Here is a 19173-nt window from a genome sequence, read left to right on the forward strand (position 1 = left end):
CCCATGCCAGGAAAACTCCCTGTATGAACAAACCCTAAAAGGCCCCCCCCCTCCCACTTGTACAGTCACTGTGAGCTCAACTATACAGTTATATGCCCCCGGGACTTCCCTGACATACAAACTAAATATGAATATTTGTTCAATTCTGCAAAGCTTTGCAAAGAAAATCAGTAATGTAAAACTCCTACATGTGCAGATCTTTCATCAATTACTATAAAATGTAATTATTGTACAGGATGCCAGGGATTGGTTCTGGATGGGAGATGTGTGTGCCCTTTGTTTGAGTTGTGGTTCCTCTAAGGGTAATGATAATAGATATTTTTTGGAGTCCTCAGGGATTCTCAACTATGCAGTGAGGAATTCCGGGACTCAGAGAGATTTTGGGTGGGAAAGAGCACCGACCCTGACTACGGGTATCTCGGCCCTATAGTGGTTAGCATGCCTGAGAAAGGGAAAGGGCAGGAAGCAGTCAGCAGGTGTCAACGAGGTGTGATGTGGAGCAGGTCATGCTTGTGAGGAAGTAGTGTAGGCTGCTTGTTGCTGAGACACCGCTGGCTGTGCTGACCTTTTCTGTGGACCCCCCGAAGCAGGTGGGGACTTTACAGTCCCGCTACAGAACAAGTTTTACTGACAGTAAGCCAAAGTTTTATTTTGATCTGGAGTTTATGAACTTTTTTGGGGGGGGGGGGGGGGGGGGTTCTATGCTGAAGAAAAGTGTTTGTTTGCTTGTGTTGGTAAAATAAAAAGAACTCTTTTCTTTTACAAAGTCAGCTGGCTGGTGATCCAGAGGCCAAGAATACCACATTATATATGGTCTACTGCACATCATTCTGTGTTTATAACCTCCCTCATACATGTACTTCTTTGCACACAATGGGTCGAAAGGCAGCGCACAGTGCTTTTTGGTGAACAATTTTATGGCTTATTTTTTATTAGTTCTTTTAAAACCAGCATGTTTAATGGGTTTGTTCACCAGGAGAATTCGTCAGTTTTCCCCTTTTCTGAGTTACTATTTGCTAACCATTTTACTGTTTCTATCAATCTGTATTTAAATACACTATGTTTATAAAGAGCCAAACATGAAGTTTTAAAAATGTAAAGTTTAGTACAGCCTCTTCCTCCAAGGCCAATGTCACATGGGTGATGTGTCACACCAGCAGCAGAAACACCAAGGAAAGGCTTCCACTTACGTTACTAGAATGACTCCACTGCTGGTTCAGAATGCTGGCAAGCAAGAAGTAGAGGAGAGACCCAGATTTCTTTCAGGTATTGAGGCATATGTGTGAGCTCTGACCAAGACTTTATGCAAAAGTCTCTTGAAAGCCCATAATGCTCTGGAAATCTTGTTATCTATAGTTTGCACTTTTTATTAAATTTTATCTGAAATGAAAAGAGGTGCTAACCCAGTGTGTATGACAAAAAGCACTTCAATTATCATAAACCTTGTATACAATGAAAAAATATATATGCAATAAAAAAACTGAATAGTGCATGTGTATAAGTCCATAACCAATCAGCATGTAAATCCAATCACTGTGTTGCTAAGCATGTAGAATATAGTGCTCGAGAGCTTCTTCCAAATCCATAAACGTGTTCCAGCATGTGCTAGTAAATATTGCAATCACCAAACCAATTAGGTCAACAAGCAGTCTATAGGCATGTTGATTTAAAGCCAACCATCTACCCAGATATTAGATAAAAGTTAGAAGGTAACGTTTAGGGACTTTGTATGAACGCATGGCCTGGTAAGGCCCATTGTTCCATCCCTCGGAACTTTGAATGAAATTGTGGCCTGGTAAGGTCACACATTTCCATCCCTATCATGAATCAAAGGGGAGAGAGCAAGGGGGTGGGACTTTGTATGAAGCACCTGGTTGCAAAAAGGTAAATTGGTGAACATAATATGTTTTATTGATTGCCATATGATACAACCAAACATAGCAGGTAAATACACATGATAATGGTATATGATAATACAGTACATAAAGATCATAAAATCAGTATAACATAATATAGCAAGCAACAGCCTTCCAAAGTTCACCAGATTAATCGTTGAATAAAACAATAATGCATCATGATACCTGCAGAGCCTATGAACTTCTTGGTCCTAAATAGGGGTATTGAACGTAAACTTGATGTTCGAGTAGTATTAAATGAAAACATGACATATGACAGCTCTACGCGTTTCGTGGCTGGGAGGCCACTCGTCAGGAGCGAGCACAAGATATATCTACGAGCGAAAAATTAAGTTTTGATGAAATAATATAGGCGAACATGTAGAATGGTGGGGTGCTATTTTATGTGATACTGATTTTATGACCTTATGTACTGTATTACTGTATTATCATATACCATTATCATGTGTATTTACCTGCTATGTTTGGTTGTATCATATGGCAATCAATGAAACCTATTATGTTCACCAATTTACCTTTTTGCAACCAGGTGCTTCATACAAAGTCCCACCCCCTTGCTCTCTCCCCTTTGATTCATGATAGGGATGGAAATGTGTGACCTTACCAGGCCACAATTTCATTCAAAGTCCCGAGGGATGGAACAATAGGGCCTTACCAGGCCATGCGTTCATACAAAGTCCCTAAACATTACCTTCTAACTTTTATCTAATATTAGTCACAGGGATGGAAGCACATGGAATGCTCTACCACATCTAACAGCATTATCCTCCTTTGCAACCTTTTTCCCTATGACAATTCTTTTTGATCCTTTTATTTTTTCAACCTTAGTTATCTTGACAACCAATTGTATGTTTTTCATTCATCATTTATCTTTTTTAATGCCAATTGACTGTGCTCGGGTTCGGCTTTGGAGATGGTGTGAACTTAGCTGGGTTAACCTGCCGCCTGGTTGGTTCTCCTCTTCCGGAAGCTGTGACGTGACTGGTGGCCCCTCTCCCCACCCTCTGACGCCTGGGGGGGGCGTGGGCGCTGCCACTGCACGTCAGCGTTGCGCATCCCAGGCTGGACGTGCGGTGCTCGTTGAGCGCCGTCACGCTCACATGTGCGGTGACCACGCTCGCAGATCGGGGGACCTCCGGTGGCGGAGGGTCGAGTACCTTTGCCTGACTCCTCCTGCCCCCTATCTCCCCCCTTCCACTCTGCTGCGCTGGCATGACGTCGGCGGCGTCATCGTTCCGGCACCTATATGGGCGTCCCCCGGGCGGGTACTGGCATTCAAGGCTCCCTCTCACCCAGACCTGCACACCAGTTCAGGATTTTTCCTTTTTCTGTCACCAGCCATTCTCATCACAGGTACTTTGTTCAATTACACCACTCTTTCTTTGGCCTTCATGTCCCAACTCTCACTGGTGGTCACTCACTTGTTCCAACCCCCTCACTCTTCACTACACTTCACATCTCAGCCTTCAGCTGCTCGTTCTTCACCCCTCTCACCTATCCCACAGCTTGGCTCTATTCACTCACTCCCCAATTGTCCCTCTCTGTCCAGTTGACTTTGGTATACCCACAATTTCAACTCACCACCAGGTTGCCTTGCGTTCCCGTGCCTGCTCTGGCCAATGCCTGTTAGGTTGCGCTGGACGAGATGCCCGCCGCGGCTCCCGGGAGCATATATTTAGACGGTCATGGTATCCGGTATCACGCCACCACCATACGGACTACTAAGTGTTAACAGGTATTTGGTCTGAGGGTCTCACACCCCACCATTAAACATGTTTGCCTATATTATTTCATCTAAACTTAATTTTTCACTCGTAGATATATCTTGTGCTCGCTCCTGACAAGTGGCCTCCCAGTCACGAAATGCGTAGAGCTGCCATACGTCATGTTTTCATTTAATACTACTCGAACATCAAGTTTATGTTCAATACCCCTATTTAGGACCAAGAAGTTCATAGGCTCTGCAAGTATCATGATGCATTATTGTTTTATTCAACGATTATTCTGGTGAACTTTGGAAAGCTGTTGCTTGCTATATTATGTTATACTGATTTTATGACCTTATGTACTGTATTATCATATACCATTATCATGTATATTTACTTGCCATGTTTGGTTGTATCATATGGCAATCAATAAAACCTATTATGTTCACTAATTTACCTTTTTGCAACCAGGTGCTTCATACAAAGTCCCATCCACCCAGATATGTCCGTTTCTCTCCTGGTGGGTTCCGATGTTGCTTATATGTCACATATGCAGAACAAAAAAGTGCCAACAAGTAGGAGGAATACAGTGCAATACCGTTTAATCACTCAAAAAAAACCCAAAAACGCAAGTGTATGCACTCATATTTGTGTTGGCGCTTTTCCTAGCGCCCAAGATGTAGGTGCATACACATACATTTTACAAGTTTTTGCACCTCTTTTCATTTCAGCTTAAGTTTTAAAGTTTCATTTTGGCATTTAAAGGGGCAGCTGCCTTCGAATCACATTTACTCTATAGTAGGTAGGGTAGGCGCCCGCTTATGTTTTTTCTACCCTTTATTAAACGTTTATTTGTAGTGATGAGTGAAGCAAGCAAACTTTGGTTCACTGGACGTTTGCCAAAAAATTTGCAAACTGAAGTCTATGGGAGCTGAATCCTGTAATTTCATTTTTCTGGTGATTTGTAAGGCCAATTTGCAAGCTTTTTGAAAAAAACAAAAACATTCCTCTTGTCGCTGCTCATCTGTGGAAAGTGTTCACATCCAAGACAAGCTGCACTTACAAATCAGAAGTCTCATTCGGGCTGGGTTCATACATATGTGAAGCGGGAACCACCGCATTTCCATTGCCAGTTCCTGCATCACATCTCCGCCCGCAGGTTGTCACACTGCCCTCTGCAAACCACTGCGGGTGTCAATATAAAGTTAATGGACATCCTCAGATCAGTTAACAGATTGCAGTGCAAACTGGGAATTCGGACAGGAATCAGATCAGTTCGATTCCAGCGCGGAAAAAAAAAAAAAAAAAAAAAAAAAAAAAAAAAAAAAAAAAAAAAAAAAAAAAAAAGGTTCTTGCACCTTTTTCTTTTTTTTTTAATGGCTGAACTTGCACTGCACAGACATCGCATGTTATCGGCACAGCAATGCAGGTGCGAATCACATGCAATGTCTGTGTTCGCGTATGTGTGAACACAGGTACAAAGCTGTTGTTGGATCAGCTACATGTACTTTGTCCCATAGTGGACAGAACTGTAAATTAAAATATAATGTTAGATCTAATGCAGTTGCCAAAGAGAAACTTTTCTTTTAAAGTTGTGCTTGGAAAATTTACATACAATATAAATATACCTGAAGAGACAGCTAAAAAGTAGTAATTACTTGTAAACCATGATAACCAGAATAAAAAAAATCACCTGATAACTCTATGTAAAAGGAATATTGTTCTCTTGCTTTCAGTTGTTATGTCTCTGCTATACTTCACAAGCCGCTCATATTTGTCATGCCTTGCATCCAGTTCATGCTGAAATACTGGAAAAAGTATAAAAAGAAAGTAAATTAAACTGTTACATATCTAGGTCAAAATTCATGAACATGGAACATGAACATTCTATTCATAAAAACAAAAGGGAAAAGACAAGCGCAGCCTCTATAGTGTAGTAAACAAGGTAAAACAATATTTATTAAATGATTACTTACCAGGGATGGAAGCCAAAGCCCGGGTGGTCCCAGAGGCTGAGGAAGAATCAACATGCATTGAAACGCATTCCTATCTCCCAGCGCACTCCCAGAGGTGTCAGGCATACTCTCCATCTAGGCATTGGCTTCCATCCCTGGTCGGGGTGTCCCCCTGCAGCAGTGGCTACCTCCCGCATGTGTTCTTCCACAGCGGCTCCGGGTTCAATAGGCGGCAGCTTTGACTCTTTGTGAGCGCAATTTTATTCATTAATAAATGCTGTTCACCTGTTTACTACACTATGGAGGTTGCGCTTGTCCTTCCCCTTTTGTTTTCACAGAGTCACAGTGCTTCAAGCTGCACCTTCTAGCTAGTAATCAGTGGCAATGTATACACATATACAATCAATTGGGCTACCCGCCTCATTGTTTACATTTTGTCTTTCAGTTTTTACTTTTTAATTTCTGCAATTATCTTTTATGGTTTGCTACATTTCAATTTCCTTGAGTCCATTTTATTCATACCAATAAAGTAATTGCCACCACAGTTGACACATTTTATACAAGCTTTTCCCTCTGAAGAGCACTCTGCAGAGGATCCCTTTTTAGAGGGCATTTGACAGGGGTTGAGGAGATCTTATGTAGCCTGTTTTAACATCTTTACAATTTATATTGGCTTTGTGGTGGGTTTTATAACAATCCCTTGTGGGTTATGAGCTGCAGGGCAGTTTTCCCTGCCCCTTGCTTTTCAGTTAATACTCATGAACAGCCTTTGCCTAAAATCATGCTACATCATTTAATGGGATTGCTAACAAGAATTTTGTCTCAGCGTCCAGGGTTGCACCTTTATTGCCTCTATTTATCAAGAGATTCAGAAGGGAAAAAAAGGATAATTATACAAGTAGAAAAGTGATGCTGCTGCTTTTAAAGTGACAATACTAATAAAATGTTAGTGAACAGGTACTCTTTGGCGGCTGTAAAAGTTTTTTGGATTCTTGAAGAGGAGTTCCATCTCGGGGAAAAAAAAAAAAAAATACTGTAGCGGCTGACTTTTAAGATATGGACACTTACCTGTCCAGGGAGCTTGCGATGTCGGCACCCCAGCCGATTTTCGGATCGGCTGTCAGGTGCTGCCACCGCCGCCATTCATCATAAGGGAAACAGACAGTGAAGCCTTTCGGCTTTACAACCGGTTCCCTACTGCACATGCACGAAAGGCGCTGAGCTTTCTAACTGGCCCGGTAGCAGAGGAAGGAGGAGGGCTGAACTTCTGAGGGACGGTGCCGCAGCCACAAAAACAGGTACCCGTTCCCCCCTGAAATGTGGCACGGGATCGGAGGGGGGGAGCAGATAAGCGGAAGTTCCACTTTTGGGTGGAACTCTGCTTTAAACTAGCTTTTGATTAGTCTTCCACATACTACATAAGCTCCCTCTACTTGGGCCTGGTGACTGGTTGACTGTTGATAGAGCGAAAAAGTTACGTTACCCCATGCCCATCAGCACCAGTTATTTCTCCCAGCTGTAATGACAAAGATAACGACATCAGGGGTGATAGTGGAGGGTTAGTAAAAGCTGCTAACGCTGTCTCCTCTAAAGCAATCATGCAACTTTTTCCCAATATAGCAAACATACAGGTCCACTTGAAGATTCAACATCTATGCAGTGCAAAGGGCTACCTTTAACAACTTAGTTTATATGCAGTCAGGTAGGCATTTAGACTGCTGGTACTGAATGAATAGATCATGCCTAATGTTAATGTATGTGGTTGGGTTTAGAAATGGCCATACAAATCAAAGGGCAGCTGGATATGGTAGCACAATCAGAATCTGACCTGTATTTGGCCTTAAAAAGATGAAGGTAGCTGTCTTAAAAAAAAAACAAACAAAAAAAAAAAAACAATTTGATCACAGCTGGATATGGGAGCATGATCAAATTCTTGCCTGCATTTGGCCCTAAAAGAAAGAGGCTGCTACGATGTATGGAGGGTTAGCAGTTCCCCATCTTCAAACATCTTTAGACATCCCAACTGGCCTCTCTAACCAAATATCTTGCAGTTACTAAAATGCCTTTATAGGTATCACTTGACGCAATCGTTTGCTGGGGATAGACCATTTGCTGCGGCTCCTCTTGAAGGACAGGTCTTTTCTAGAGAACCCTACCACAGTCCGCTATCTGAAACCGCAGGATATCCCCAAATACTTGAGAGGTCTCCTGTCACCTAATCTGCCCCTGATGTCTTTTCTCATCAATCCCTCCCTCCTTCCTGGCTTAGAGGAGCCTGCAGTATAGACATTGGATTGGTTCCAAACTCACTTGTTTTCACAGCCTAATTACAACAGATGGTGTGAAATTGTTTCATGTTTTACATACCGCCTATAAGCTTCCCAAAATGAACTGTCCCGGTATTTGCAAATAAAGCGCTCTGTTACCTCTATGATCCAAGCCCCCATAAATGAAGTGTCTCTGACTTCCTTGAACAGAAATACAGAGACAACCCACATTCCCCAGGCTTGCTCACTTCTCTGTACAACTCACATCTCACTGGTTCCTTACCACTGCACCACACCTATATGGAGTGGTACAGAGGTAAAGTGGGAAATTGGTGGCACATCAATGTTAAAATACAACCAGAAAATTATCCACATTTGGGACACCACCAAGTCACGCTCTCAGTGTCCTAGTCTTGAAAACAATCTATAAAGTTTCATATCTGGTAATTGGTCCCTACTTATCTTGCTTATTTCACCCCGGGTTGCGCAGCGAGCTACTTCCACAGCTCCTTAGACTCAGGATCCTATCTACATACATGGTGGACTTGCCCAACAGTTCAATTCTTATGGACATGGGTGAATACTTAACCTCACACTGGATGTCCTCTCGAGGCATCAATTTGGACTCATGAGATGTTTTGACTGTAACTAAACAAACCATCGCAGACGCCTGGTTGCTTAACTCTCTTTCACTATCTGATGTTAAAGCTAGACTTCCACTGTTCCCTGAGGTCACCTTCGAGGGAAATGCGTCAGACCAGAGTCTTGACAGTGATGTCATCATGCACAGCCGTGACGGTCTATGTTGGATCTATAGACGATTACAATTATGGTGTTTAAGTGCATAATCTTTTAACAAATATGTTGTATAATGCACGATATAGCTCTTTGTATCTTTTATGTATATGAGTGCGAGTCTGGCTGCTTTAACCACTTCAATACCAGGAACTTAGACACCTTCCTGCCCAGACCAATTTTCAGCTTTCAGCGCTGTCGCAATTTGAATGACAACTGCGCGGTCATGCTACACTGTACCCAAACAAATTTTTTATCATTTTGTTCCCACAAATAGAGCTTTCTTTTGGTGGCATTTGATCACCTCTGGGATTTTTATTTTTTGCACAACAAATAAAAAACCACCGGAGGCTCTTTACCGAGATTGGTGGAGCGGTGTGTCAGACTGACACACCGCTCGCCGCGATGCACGCCCCCATGGGCGCACGGCGGATGTTATCCTGAAGGACATCATATGATGCCCAGTCAGGATAACTGAACCACCGCCCGGCCGTCATTTTGCTATAGGCTGGACGGGAAGTGGTTAAATTATTGAGGGACCAGTGATCTGTGCAAGTGACTGTAGGGGATCTGCTGGAAAAGGACTAATCATCCGAGGTCCATTTTGACGGTATTCGGATTGCCCATGGGATATCATTATTCGATATTTGGCCTGCAACCCAGGGCCTTAACCTCTGATGAGCAGGCTGAGTGCTCACATGGTGGGTGACAGTGTCAGGAAGTAGCTGTAAATACCTTGCTGAAGATCTACCCTAATCTGTGCTCATGTGGTGGGTGATGGTACATAGAAGTAGCTGCTAACAGCTTGCAGAAGATACACCCTGATCATAAATATTTTCGAAGAACTCTGCTGATGTGATTTCTACAGCATGTCACTTTATTGCACATAACACTTTTTACTTATTTCTTTGCACAGATGATATTGATGTTATTTTATTGTTTGATGTATTTGTTTTTTTCCTTTCTTAAATTAGCACAGTAATTGTGGTATCTATTGATATTTATTAATGGTTTTGCACTGAGATACTGATTCAAAAGTTTAAAGATATAGCGCACCAATACTGTATATCTGTAAGCATTAGGCTAGACTTTATTGGACATTTTCCAATGAAAAATAAGGCCCCTTTCACACGGGGCGGATACCTTTTTGACGCACTCTGCTTGCTCAGCGGTGATCGATCTTCTGAACTCCGCTGAGCAGGTGGATGACAGGTCCATCTCCGCTCACTGTGCAGAGATGGACCTATCATAGTCCGGCTCTCCTCTATGGGGAGATCGGAAGAAAATGGACCGCCTATCTGTTTTCATCTGATCCAAACCACTGGATGGATGGCAAGCATATCGCCAGCCGTCTGTTTTCAGGGGATTTTGTTGGATCGGATGTCACGCTGACATCCGCCTCCCCATAGAAGACAACGGGTGGCCCGATCTGGTTCGCCTGAAAAACGGACAGGCGGATCTGATCAGTCCAATCATGTGAAAGGGGCCTAACAGTGATGTTATTAGAGACGTGTATAAATTGAAAACAAAAACAAACATCCTGGGATCTGTGTGGCTCACACTTCCTGCACAATTTTATTGTCATCTGATGTACTTGTGACATCTGCACCCTACTGGCCTATGGGGTCTTAAATAACTCTCCTTGGCTCTGAGGAACCCCCCCCTCCCTCACCACCATCTCAGCTCCCTCTCTTGTCTCTTGCCCAGTAATATCTGTCCTGAGCCACTTGGGTTCAGATTGTTTCTCTATGTAGAGTTGAGTTAGGATGTTGGGCTTTTCAGGCGTCACCTGTATTGCTGGTCACTGTGAACAATGAGACTGAATGTTATACCTTAACTTTTTATTTCACAGAATAAACAATGTGTATGTTCAATTACCTGTATACCGGGCCTTCTAATAAAACACATTGAATGAATAACGATGGCTAAATGTAAAAATCTACTTGACAAATAATGTGGCAAAAATATATTTACATTGAAAAGCAAGTATCACTGGTGATGAAGAGTCAATGGTACTTCCTTTCCCATCTTTCCTCTGGGACGGTTTAAAGTCATGTTTGTTTCTTTTAAATGTTCCGGATCCTAGGTTAAAAAACACAAAACGGTTTAATTTTTAATTTAAGATTAAAATGATTCTAAAGGCATCATTTAAAAATACAAAACAAAAAACACAACAAACATGGTATACTTACCCGCTCTGTGAAATGGTTTTGCACAGAGATTTTGTGTTGCAGAGAAACAACACAAAATTAACAAAAGGAACAACTGTAAACCCTCAGCAGAGGAATCTGGAATGGTGGGCGACCCTGGGCACATCGCAGTACCCAAGGAATAGCAGAAGATCCGGGGAACAGTGGAGGAACCCGGAACAGCAGACAATAGCCAGCACAGCACCCCATAAACAGCGGGAGGCCCATGGAACAGTGCAGAACACAGGAACAGCGTAAAACACAGTGAACAGCACAGGAAATGGGAATTGTGTAGGAACAGGGAACTGCGCAGAAACAGCAGAGGTACCGGGAAAAGCAGAGGAACCGGGAACAGCAGAAGAAATGATAACAGCTTGGAGAAACTCAGAACAGCACAGAATATCAGAAACATAGGTAGACCAGGGGGAACAGCACAGAACCGGAGGGGAGAGGAAGCATTGGGAGACAGCGCAGGACCGGGGGGGGGGGGGCAGGGGGTTGGTTGGAACGACAGTGCAGAACCACGGGGGGGGGGGGCCGTTAGACAGCGCAGAACCACGGGGGGGGCGGGAGACAGCGCAGAACCACGGGGGGGGGGGGGGGGGGGGGCGGGAGACAGCGCAGAACCACGGGGGGGGGGGGGGCGGGAGACAGCGCAGAACCACGGGGGGGGGGGGGGGGCGGGAGACAGCGCTGAACCACAGGGGGGGGGGGCGGGAGACAGCGCTGAACCACGGGGGGGGGGGGGGGGGGAGACAGCGCTGAACCACGGGGGGGGGGGAGACAGCGCTGAACCACGGGGGGGAGGGGGAGGCAGCGCTGAACCACGGGGGGGAGGGGGAGGCAGCGCTGAACCACGGGGGGGAGGGGGAGGCAGCGCTGAACCACGGGGGGGAAGGGGAGACAGCGCTGAACCACGGGGGGGGAGAGGGAGACAGCGCTGAACCACGGGGGGGGGAGGGGGAGACAGCGCTGAACCACGGGGGGGGGAGGGGGAGACAGCGCTGAACCACGGGGGGGGGAGGGGGAGACAGCGCTGAACCACGGGGGGGGAGGGGGAGACAGCGCTGAACCACGGGGGGGAGGGGGAGACAGCGCTGAACCACGGGGGGGGGGGGGGGGAGGGGGAGACAGCGCTGAACCACGGGGGGGGGGGGGGGGGACGACAGCGCTGAACTACGGGGGGGGGGGGACGACAGCGCTGAACCACGGGGGGGGGGGGGGGGGGGGACGACAGCGCTGAACCACGGGGGGGGGGGGAGACAGCGCTGAATCGGGGGGGGGGAGACAGCGCTGAATCACGGGGGGGGGGGGGGGAGACAGCGCTGAACCACGGGGGGGGAGACAGCGCTGAACCACGGGGGGGGAGACAGCGCTGAACCACGGGGGGGGGGGAGACAGCGCTGAACCACGGGGGGGGGGGGGGGAGACAGCGCTGAACCACGGGGGGGGGGGGGGAGACAGCGCTGAACCACGGGGGGGGGGGAGACAGCGCTGAACCACGGGGGGGGGGGGGAGACAGCGCTGAACCACGGGGGGGGGGGAGACAGCGCAGAACCACGAGGGGGGGAGACAGCGCAGAACCACGAAGGGGGGAGACAGCGCAGAACCACGAAGGGGGGACACAGCGCAGAACCACGAAGGGGGGACACAGCGCAGAACCACGAAGGGGGGACACAGCGCAGAACCACGAAGGGGGGACACAGCGCAGAACCACGAAGGGGGGACACAGCGCAGAACCACGAGGGGGGGAGACAGCGCAGAACCACGAGGGGGGGAGACAGCGCAGAACCACGAGGGGGGAAGCAGCGCAGAACCACGAGGGGGGAAGCAGCGCAGAACCACGAGGGGGGAAGCAGCGCAGAACCACGAGGGGGGAAGCAGCGCAGAACAACGAAGGAGGGAAGCAGCGCAGAACAACGAAGGAGGGAAGCAGCGCAGAACAACGAGAGGGGGGAAGCAGCGCAGAACGAGGGGGAGCCAGCGCAGGACCACGAGGGGGGGGGCCAGCGCAGGACCACGAGGGGGGGGGCCAGCGCAGGACCACGAGGGGGGGGCCAGCGCAGGACCACGAGGGGGGGGGGCCAGCGCAGGACCACGAGGGGGGGGGGCCAGCGCAGGACCACGAGGGGGGGGGCCAGCGCAGGACCACGAGGGGGGGGGCCAGCGCAGGACCACGAGGGGGGGGGCCAGCGCAGGACCACGAGGGGGGGGCCAGCGCAGGACCACGAGGGGGGGGGCCAGCGCAGGACCACGAGGGGGGGGGGCCAGCGCAGGACCACGAGGGGGGGGGCCAGCGCAGGACCACGAGGGGGGGGGCCAGCGCAGGACCACGAGGGGGGGCCAGCGCAGGGACCACGAGGGGGGGCCAGCGCAGGACCACGAGGGGGGGGCCAGCGCAGGACCACGAGGGGGGGGGGGGCCAGCGCAGGACCACGAGGGGGGGGCCAGCGCAGGACCACGAGGGGGGAGCCAGCGCAGGACCACGAGGGGGGAGCCAGCGCAGGACCACGAGGGGGGAGCCAGCGCAGGACCACAAAGGGGGGGGGCCATCGCAGGACCACGAGGGGGGCCAGCGCAGGACCACGAGGGGGGGGGGGCAGCGCAGGACCACGAGGGGGGGGGGCAGCGCAGGACCACGAGGGGGGGGGCAGCGCAGGACCACGAGGGGGGGGGGCAGCGCAGGACCACGAGGGGGGGGGGCAGCGCAGGACCACGAGGGGGGGGCAGCGCAGGACCACGAGGGGGGGCCAGCGCAGGACCACGAGGGGGGGCCAGCGCAGGACCACGAGAGGGGAGCCAGCGCAGGACCACGAGGGGGGGAGCCAGCGCAGGACCACGAGGGGGGGGAGCCAGTGCAGGACCACGAGGGGGGGAGCCAGCGCAGGACCACGAGGGGGGGAGCCAGCGCAGGACCACGAGAGGGGGAGGGAGACAGCGCAGGATCACAGTGGGGGTGAAACAGCACAGAACCACGGGGGGAAGACAGCGCAGAACCCCCCGGGGGATAGCATACAGGACACCTGCGGGGGACGACGCAGAACCTCGGGGGGACAGCGCAGAACCTCGGGGGGACAGCGCAGAACCTCGGGGGGACAGCGCAGAACCTCGGGGGGACAGCGCAGAACCTCGGGGGGACAGCGCAGAACCTCGGGGGGACAGCGCAGAACCTCGGGGGGGACAGCGCGCAGAACCTCGGGGGGGACAGCGCGCAGAACCTCGGGGGGACAGCGCGCAGAACCTCGGGGGGACAGCGCGCAGAACCTCGGGGGGACAGCGCGCAGAACCTCGGGGGGGATAGCGCGCAGAACCTCGGGGGGATAGCGCGCAGAACCTCGGGGGGATAGCGCGCAGAACCTCGGGGGGATAGCGCGCAGAACCTCGGGGGGATAGCGCGCAGAACCTCGGGGGGATAGCGCGCAGAACCACGGGGGGATAGCGCGCAGAACCACGGGGGGATAGCGCGCAGAACCACGGGGGGATAGCGCGCAGAACCACGGGGGATAGCGCGCAGAACCCCGGGGGATAGCGCGCAGAACCCCGGGGGATAGCGCGCAGAACCACGGGGGATTAGCGCACAGAACCACGGGGATTAGCGCACAGAACCACGGGGATTAGCGCACAGAACCACGGGGATTAGCGCACAGAACCACCCCCCAGGAGAAAGTGCAGAACCATGGAGGACAGCGCGCAGGGCCACAAGAGGGGGGGATAGCGCGCAGAACTATGGGGGACAGTGCGCAGAGCCTTCCCAGGGGACAGCACAGAACCATGGGGCATAGCACGCAGAACCACGGGGGATAGTGCGCAGTCTTCCCAGGGGACAGCACAGAACCACGGAGCATAGCACGCAGAACCACAGGGGATAGTGCGCAGTTTTCCCAGGGGATATCGCAGAACCGCGGGGCATAGCACGCAGAACCATGGGGGATAGCGCGCAGAACCTCCCCGGGGGACAGCGCGCAGGACCACTGGGGACAGCGCGCAGGACCACTGGGGACAGCGCGCAGAGCCTCCCCCCCAGGGGACAGTGCAGAACCTCCCCAGGGGACAGCGCAGAATCACGGGGGACAGTGCACAGAACCACGGGGGACAGCGCAGAACCTCCCCCCAGGAGACAGTGCAGAGACACGGGGGGGATAGCGCACAGAACCACGGGGAATAGTGCGCAGTCTTCCCAGGGGATAGCGCAGAACCACGGGGCATAGCACGCAGAACCACGGGGGACAGCGTGCAGAACCTCCCCCCCAGGGGACAGTGCAGAACCTCCCCAGGGGACAGCGCAGAACCATGGGGGACAGTGCACAGAACCACGGGGGAGAGCGCAGAACCTCCCCCCAGGAGACAGTGCAGAGCCACGGGGGGATAGCGCGCAGAACCACGAGGGGGGGGAGACAGCAAGGAACAACAAGGGGGGGAGACAGCGCAGAACAACAAGGGGGGGGGGGAGACAGCGCAGAACAACAAGGGGGGGGGGAGACAGCGCAGAACAACAAGGGGGGGGGGGGAGACAGCGCAGAACAACAAGGGGGGGGGGAGACAGCGCAGAACAACAAGGGGGGGGGGGGGAGACAGCGCAGAACAACAAGGGGGGGGGGGAGACAGCGCAGAACAACAAGGGGGGGGGGGGGGAGACAGCGCAGAACAACAAGGGGGGGGGGGAGACAGCGCAGAACAACAAGGGGGGGGGGACAGCGCAGAACAACAAGGGGGGGGGGGAGACAGCGCAGAACAACAAGGGGGGGGGGGAGACAGCGCAGAACAACAAGGGGGGGGGGGAGACAGCGCAGAACAACAAGGGGGGGGGGGGAGACAGCGCAGAACAACAAGGGGGGGGGGAGACAGCGCAGAACAACAAGGGGGGGGGGGAGACAGCACAGAACAACAAGGGGGGGGGGGGAGACAGCGCAGAACAACAAGGGGGGGGGGAGACAGCGCAGAACAACAAGGGGGGGGGGAGACAGCGCAGAACAAGGGGGGGGGGAGACAGCGCAGAACAAGGGGGGGGAGACAGCGCAGAACAAGGGGGGGGGGAGACAGCGCACAACAAGGGGGGGGGGGAGACAGCACAGAACAACAAGGGGGGGGGGGGAGACAGCGCAGAACAACAAGGGGGGGGGAGACAGCGCAGAACAACAAGGGGGGGGGGGAGACAGCGCAGAACAACAAGGGGGGGACAGCGCAGAACAACAAGGGGGGGAGACAGCGCAGAACAACAAGGGGGGGGGGGAGACAGCGCAGAACAACAAGGGGGGGGGAGACAGCGCAGAACAACAAGGGGGGGGAGACAGCGCAGAACAACAAGGGGGGGGAGACAGCGCAGAACAACAAGGGGGGGGAGACAGCGCAGAACAACAAGGGGGGGGAGACAGCGCAGAACAACAAGGGGGGGGAGACAGCGCAGAACAACAAGGGGGGGGAGACAGCGCAGAACAACAAGGGGGGGGAGACAGCGCAGAACAACAAGGGGGGGGAGACAGCGCAGAACAACAAGGGGGGGGAGACAGCGCAGAACAACAAGGGGGGGAGACAGCGCAGAACAACAAGGGGGGGAGACAGCGCAGAACAACAAGGGGGGGAGACAGCGCAGAACAACAAGGGGGGGAGACAGCGCAGAACAACAAGGGGGGGAGACAGCGCAGAACAACAAGGGGGGGAGACAGCGCAGAACAACAAGGGGGGGAGACAGCGCAGAACAACAAGGGGGGGGGAGACAGCGCAGAACAACAAGGGGGGGGGGAGACAGCGCAGAACAACAAGGGGGGGGGGAGACAGCGCAGAACAACAAGGGGGGGGGAGACAGCGCAGAACAACAAGGGGGGGGGAGACAGCGCAGAACAACAAGGGGGGGGGAGACAGCGCAGAACAACAAGGGGGGGGGAGACAGCGCAGAACAACAAGGGGGGGGGGAGACAGCGCAGAACAACAAGGGGGGGGAGACAGCGCAGAACAACAAGGGGGGGGAGACAGCGCAGAACAACAAGGGGGGGGGAGACAGCGCAGAACAACAAGGGGGGGGAGACAGCGCAGAACAACAAGGGGGGGAGACAGCGCAGAACAACAAGGGGGGGAGACAGCGCAGAACAACGAGAGGGGGGGAGACAGCGCAGAACAACGAGATGGGGGGGAAGCAGCGCAGAACCACGAGGGGGGGGGGAAGCAGCGCAGAACAACTAGGGGGGGGAAGCAGCGCAGAACAACTAGGGGGGGGAAGCAGCGCAGAACAACTAGGGGGGGGAAGCAGCGCAGAACAACTGGGGGGGAAGCAGCGCAGAACAACTAGGGGGGGAGCCAGCGCAGGACCACGAGGAGGTGGGAGACAGCGCAGGATCACAGTGGGGGGGGGACAGCACAGAACCACGGGGGGGGGACAGCACAGAACCACGGGGGGAAGACGGCAGAGAACCCCCCGGGGGATAGCGTACAGGACCCCTGCGGGGTACAACGCAGAACCTCGGGGGGACAACGCAGAACCACGGGGGGGGACAACGCAGAACCACGGGGGGGGACAACGCAGAACCACGGGGGGGGACAACGCAGAACCACGGGGGGGGACAACGCAGAACCACGGGGGGGGACAACGCAGAACCACGGGGGGGGGACAACGCAGAACCACGGGGGGGGGACAACGCAGAACCACGGGGGGGACAACGCAGAACCACGGGGGGGACAACGCAGAACCACGGGGGGGACAACGCAGAACCACGGGGGATAGCGCACAGAACCATGGTGGACAGCGCACAGGGCCATGGGGGAGAGAGAGCGCAGGGCCACAAGAGGGGGGATAGCGCGCAGAACTATGGGGGACAGTGCGCAGAGCCTTCCCAGGGGACAGCACAGAACCACGGGGCATAGCACGCAGAACCACGGGGGATAGTGCGCAGTCTTCCCAGGGGATAGCGCAGAACCGCGGGGCATAGCACGCAGAACCATGGGGGACAGCGCGCAGAGCCTCCCCCCCAGGGGACAGTGCAGAACCTCCCCAGGGGACAGCGCAGAATCACGGGGGACAGTGCACAGAACCTCCCCCCAGGAGACAGTGCAGAGACACGGGGGGGGGGGGGGGGAGATAGCGCACAGAACCACGGGGAATAGTGCACAGTCTTCCCAGGGGATAGCGCAGAACCACGGGGCATAGCACGCAGAACCATGGGGGACAGCGCGCAGGACCACGGGGGACAGCGCGCAGAGCCTCCCCCCCAGGGGACAGTGCAGAACCTCCCCAGGGGACAGCGCAGAATCACGGGGGACAGTGCACAGAACCACGGGGGACAGCGCAGAACCTCCCCCCAGGAGACAGTGCAGAGACACGGGGGGGGGGGGGGGATAGCGCACAGAACCACGGGGAATAGTGCGCAGTCTTCCCAGGGGATAGCGCAGAACCACGGGGCATAGCACGCAGAACCTCCCCAGGGGACAGCGCGCAGGACCACGGGGGACAGCACGCAGAGCCTCCCCCCCCAGGGGACAGTGCAGAACCTCCCCAGGGGACAGCGCAGAACCATGGGGGACAGTGCACAGAACGACGGGGGAGATCGCAGAACCTCCCCCCAGGAGACAGTGCAGAGTCACGGGGGGATAGTGCGCAGAACCCCCCTCGCCGGACAGCGCAGAACCTCGGGGCACGGCGCAGAACCTCGGGGCACGGCGCAGAACCTCGGAGCACGACGCAGAACCTCGGTGCACGGCGCAGAACCTCGGTGCACGGCGCAGAACCTCGGGGCACGGCGCAGAACCTCGGGGCACGGCGCAGAACCTCGGCGCACGGCGCAGAACCCTGAATACTGCAGAAGACACAGCGGCAGAACCCAGGGAAAGCACAGCAGTGTAGTCTCACCTTCCTTGTCGCCCATGTCGGTAGGTTCGCCCAGCCTCTCTCGGAGGACCCGGGTAGACGGCTCGTCAGGGGCAGTTGATGGAAGGAAATGATAGAATTGTACAGATCTCACAGGGCACACGCCGCTCCGTACAGATCACCCTTCCAATCACGGATCGCGGTCTTCTCATCAGATGCCGTGCAGAGTATACATCCGGGTACACCCTCAGTGCATCATGGGAACTGTAGTCTCATTTGCAATACGGCGTTCTCGTTTGTGTATATCATACCTTACGTTAGTAATACAAAGCAGATACGTTTAGTAATAATCTGTGAAACGGCTTTTTCTATATTCATATAAATATATACAAACATGTACACTCACACTCATAGAAGAACTCATGTCCTTTACGTGTAGCGTAGCCAAATATATCGCCCCCGGTGGTTCAGTTGTGTATTGCACGTACTCTTAGTGGATTTCCATAGCCGTTTCCTTAGTATATGGCTGGCCTAAATGGTACTGCTGGTA

The 19173-nt window shown here is 53.0% G+C and overlaps 1 protein-coding gene across 1 annotated transcript in view; it reads right to left on the reverse strand.

The window, feature by feature from the left end:
* TSNAX (translin associated factor X) overlaps positions 1-18929 on the reverse strand; it is a 29247-nt gene extending 10318 nt beyond the window's left edge. Inside the window, exons 1-3 of the mRNA XM_073627935.1 lie at positions 18666-18929; positions 10614-10721; positions 5316-5430 (exon numbers count right to left, since the gene is read on the reverse strand). Of these exons, the coding sequence (XP_073484036.1) occupies positions 5316-5430; positions 10614-10721; positions 18666-18681 (239 nt within the window). The 5' untranslated portion in view covers positions 18682-18929. The remainder of the gene's footprint in view (positions 1-5315; positions 5431-10613; positions 10722-18665) is intronic.
* Positions 18930-19173: the final 244 nt, after the last annotated feature.

Source organism: Aquarana catesbeiana, linkage group LG04 (genome assembly GCF_042186555.1).
Source record: "Aquarana catesbeiana isolate 2022-GZ linkage group LG04, ASM4218655v1, whole genome shotgun sequence".
NCBI classification, from domain to species: domain Eukaryota; kingdom Metazoa; phylum Chordata; class Amphibia; order Anura; family Ranidae; genus Aquarana; species Aquarana catesbeiana.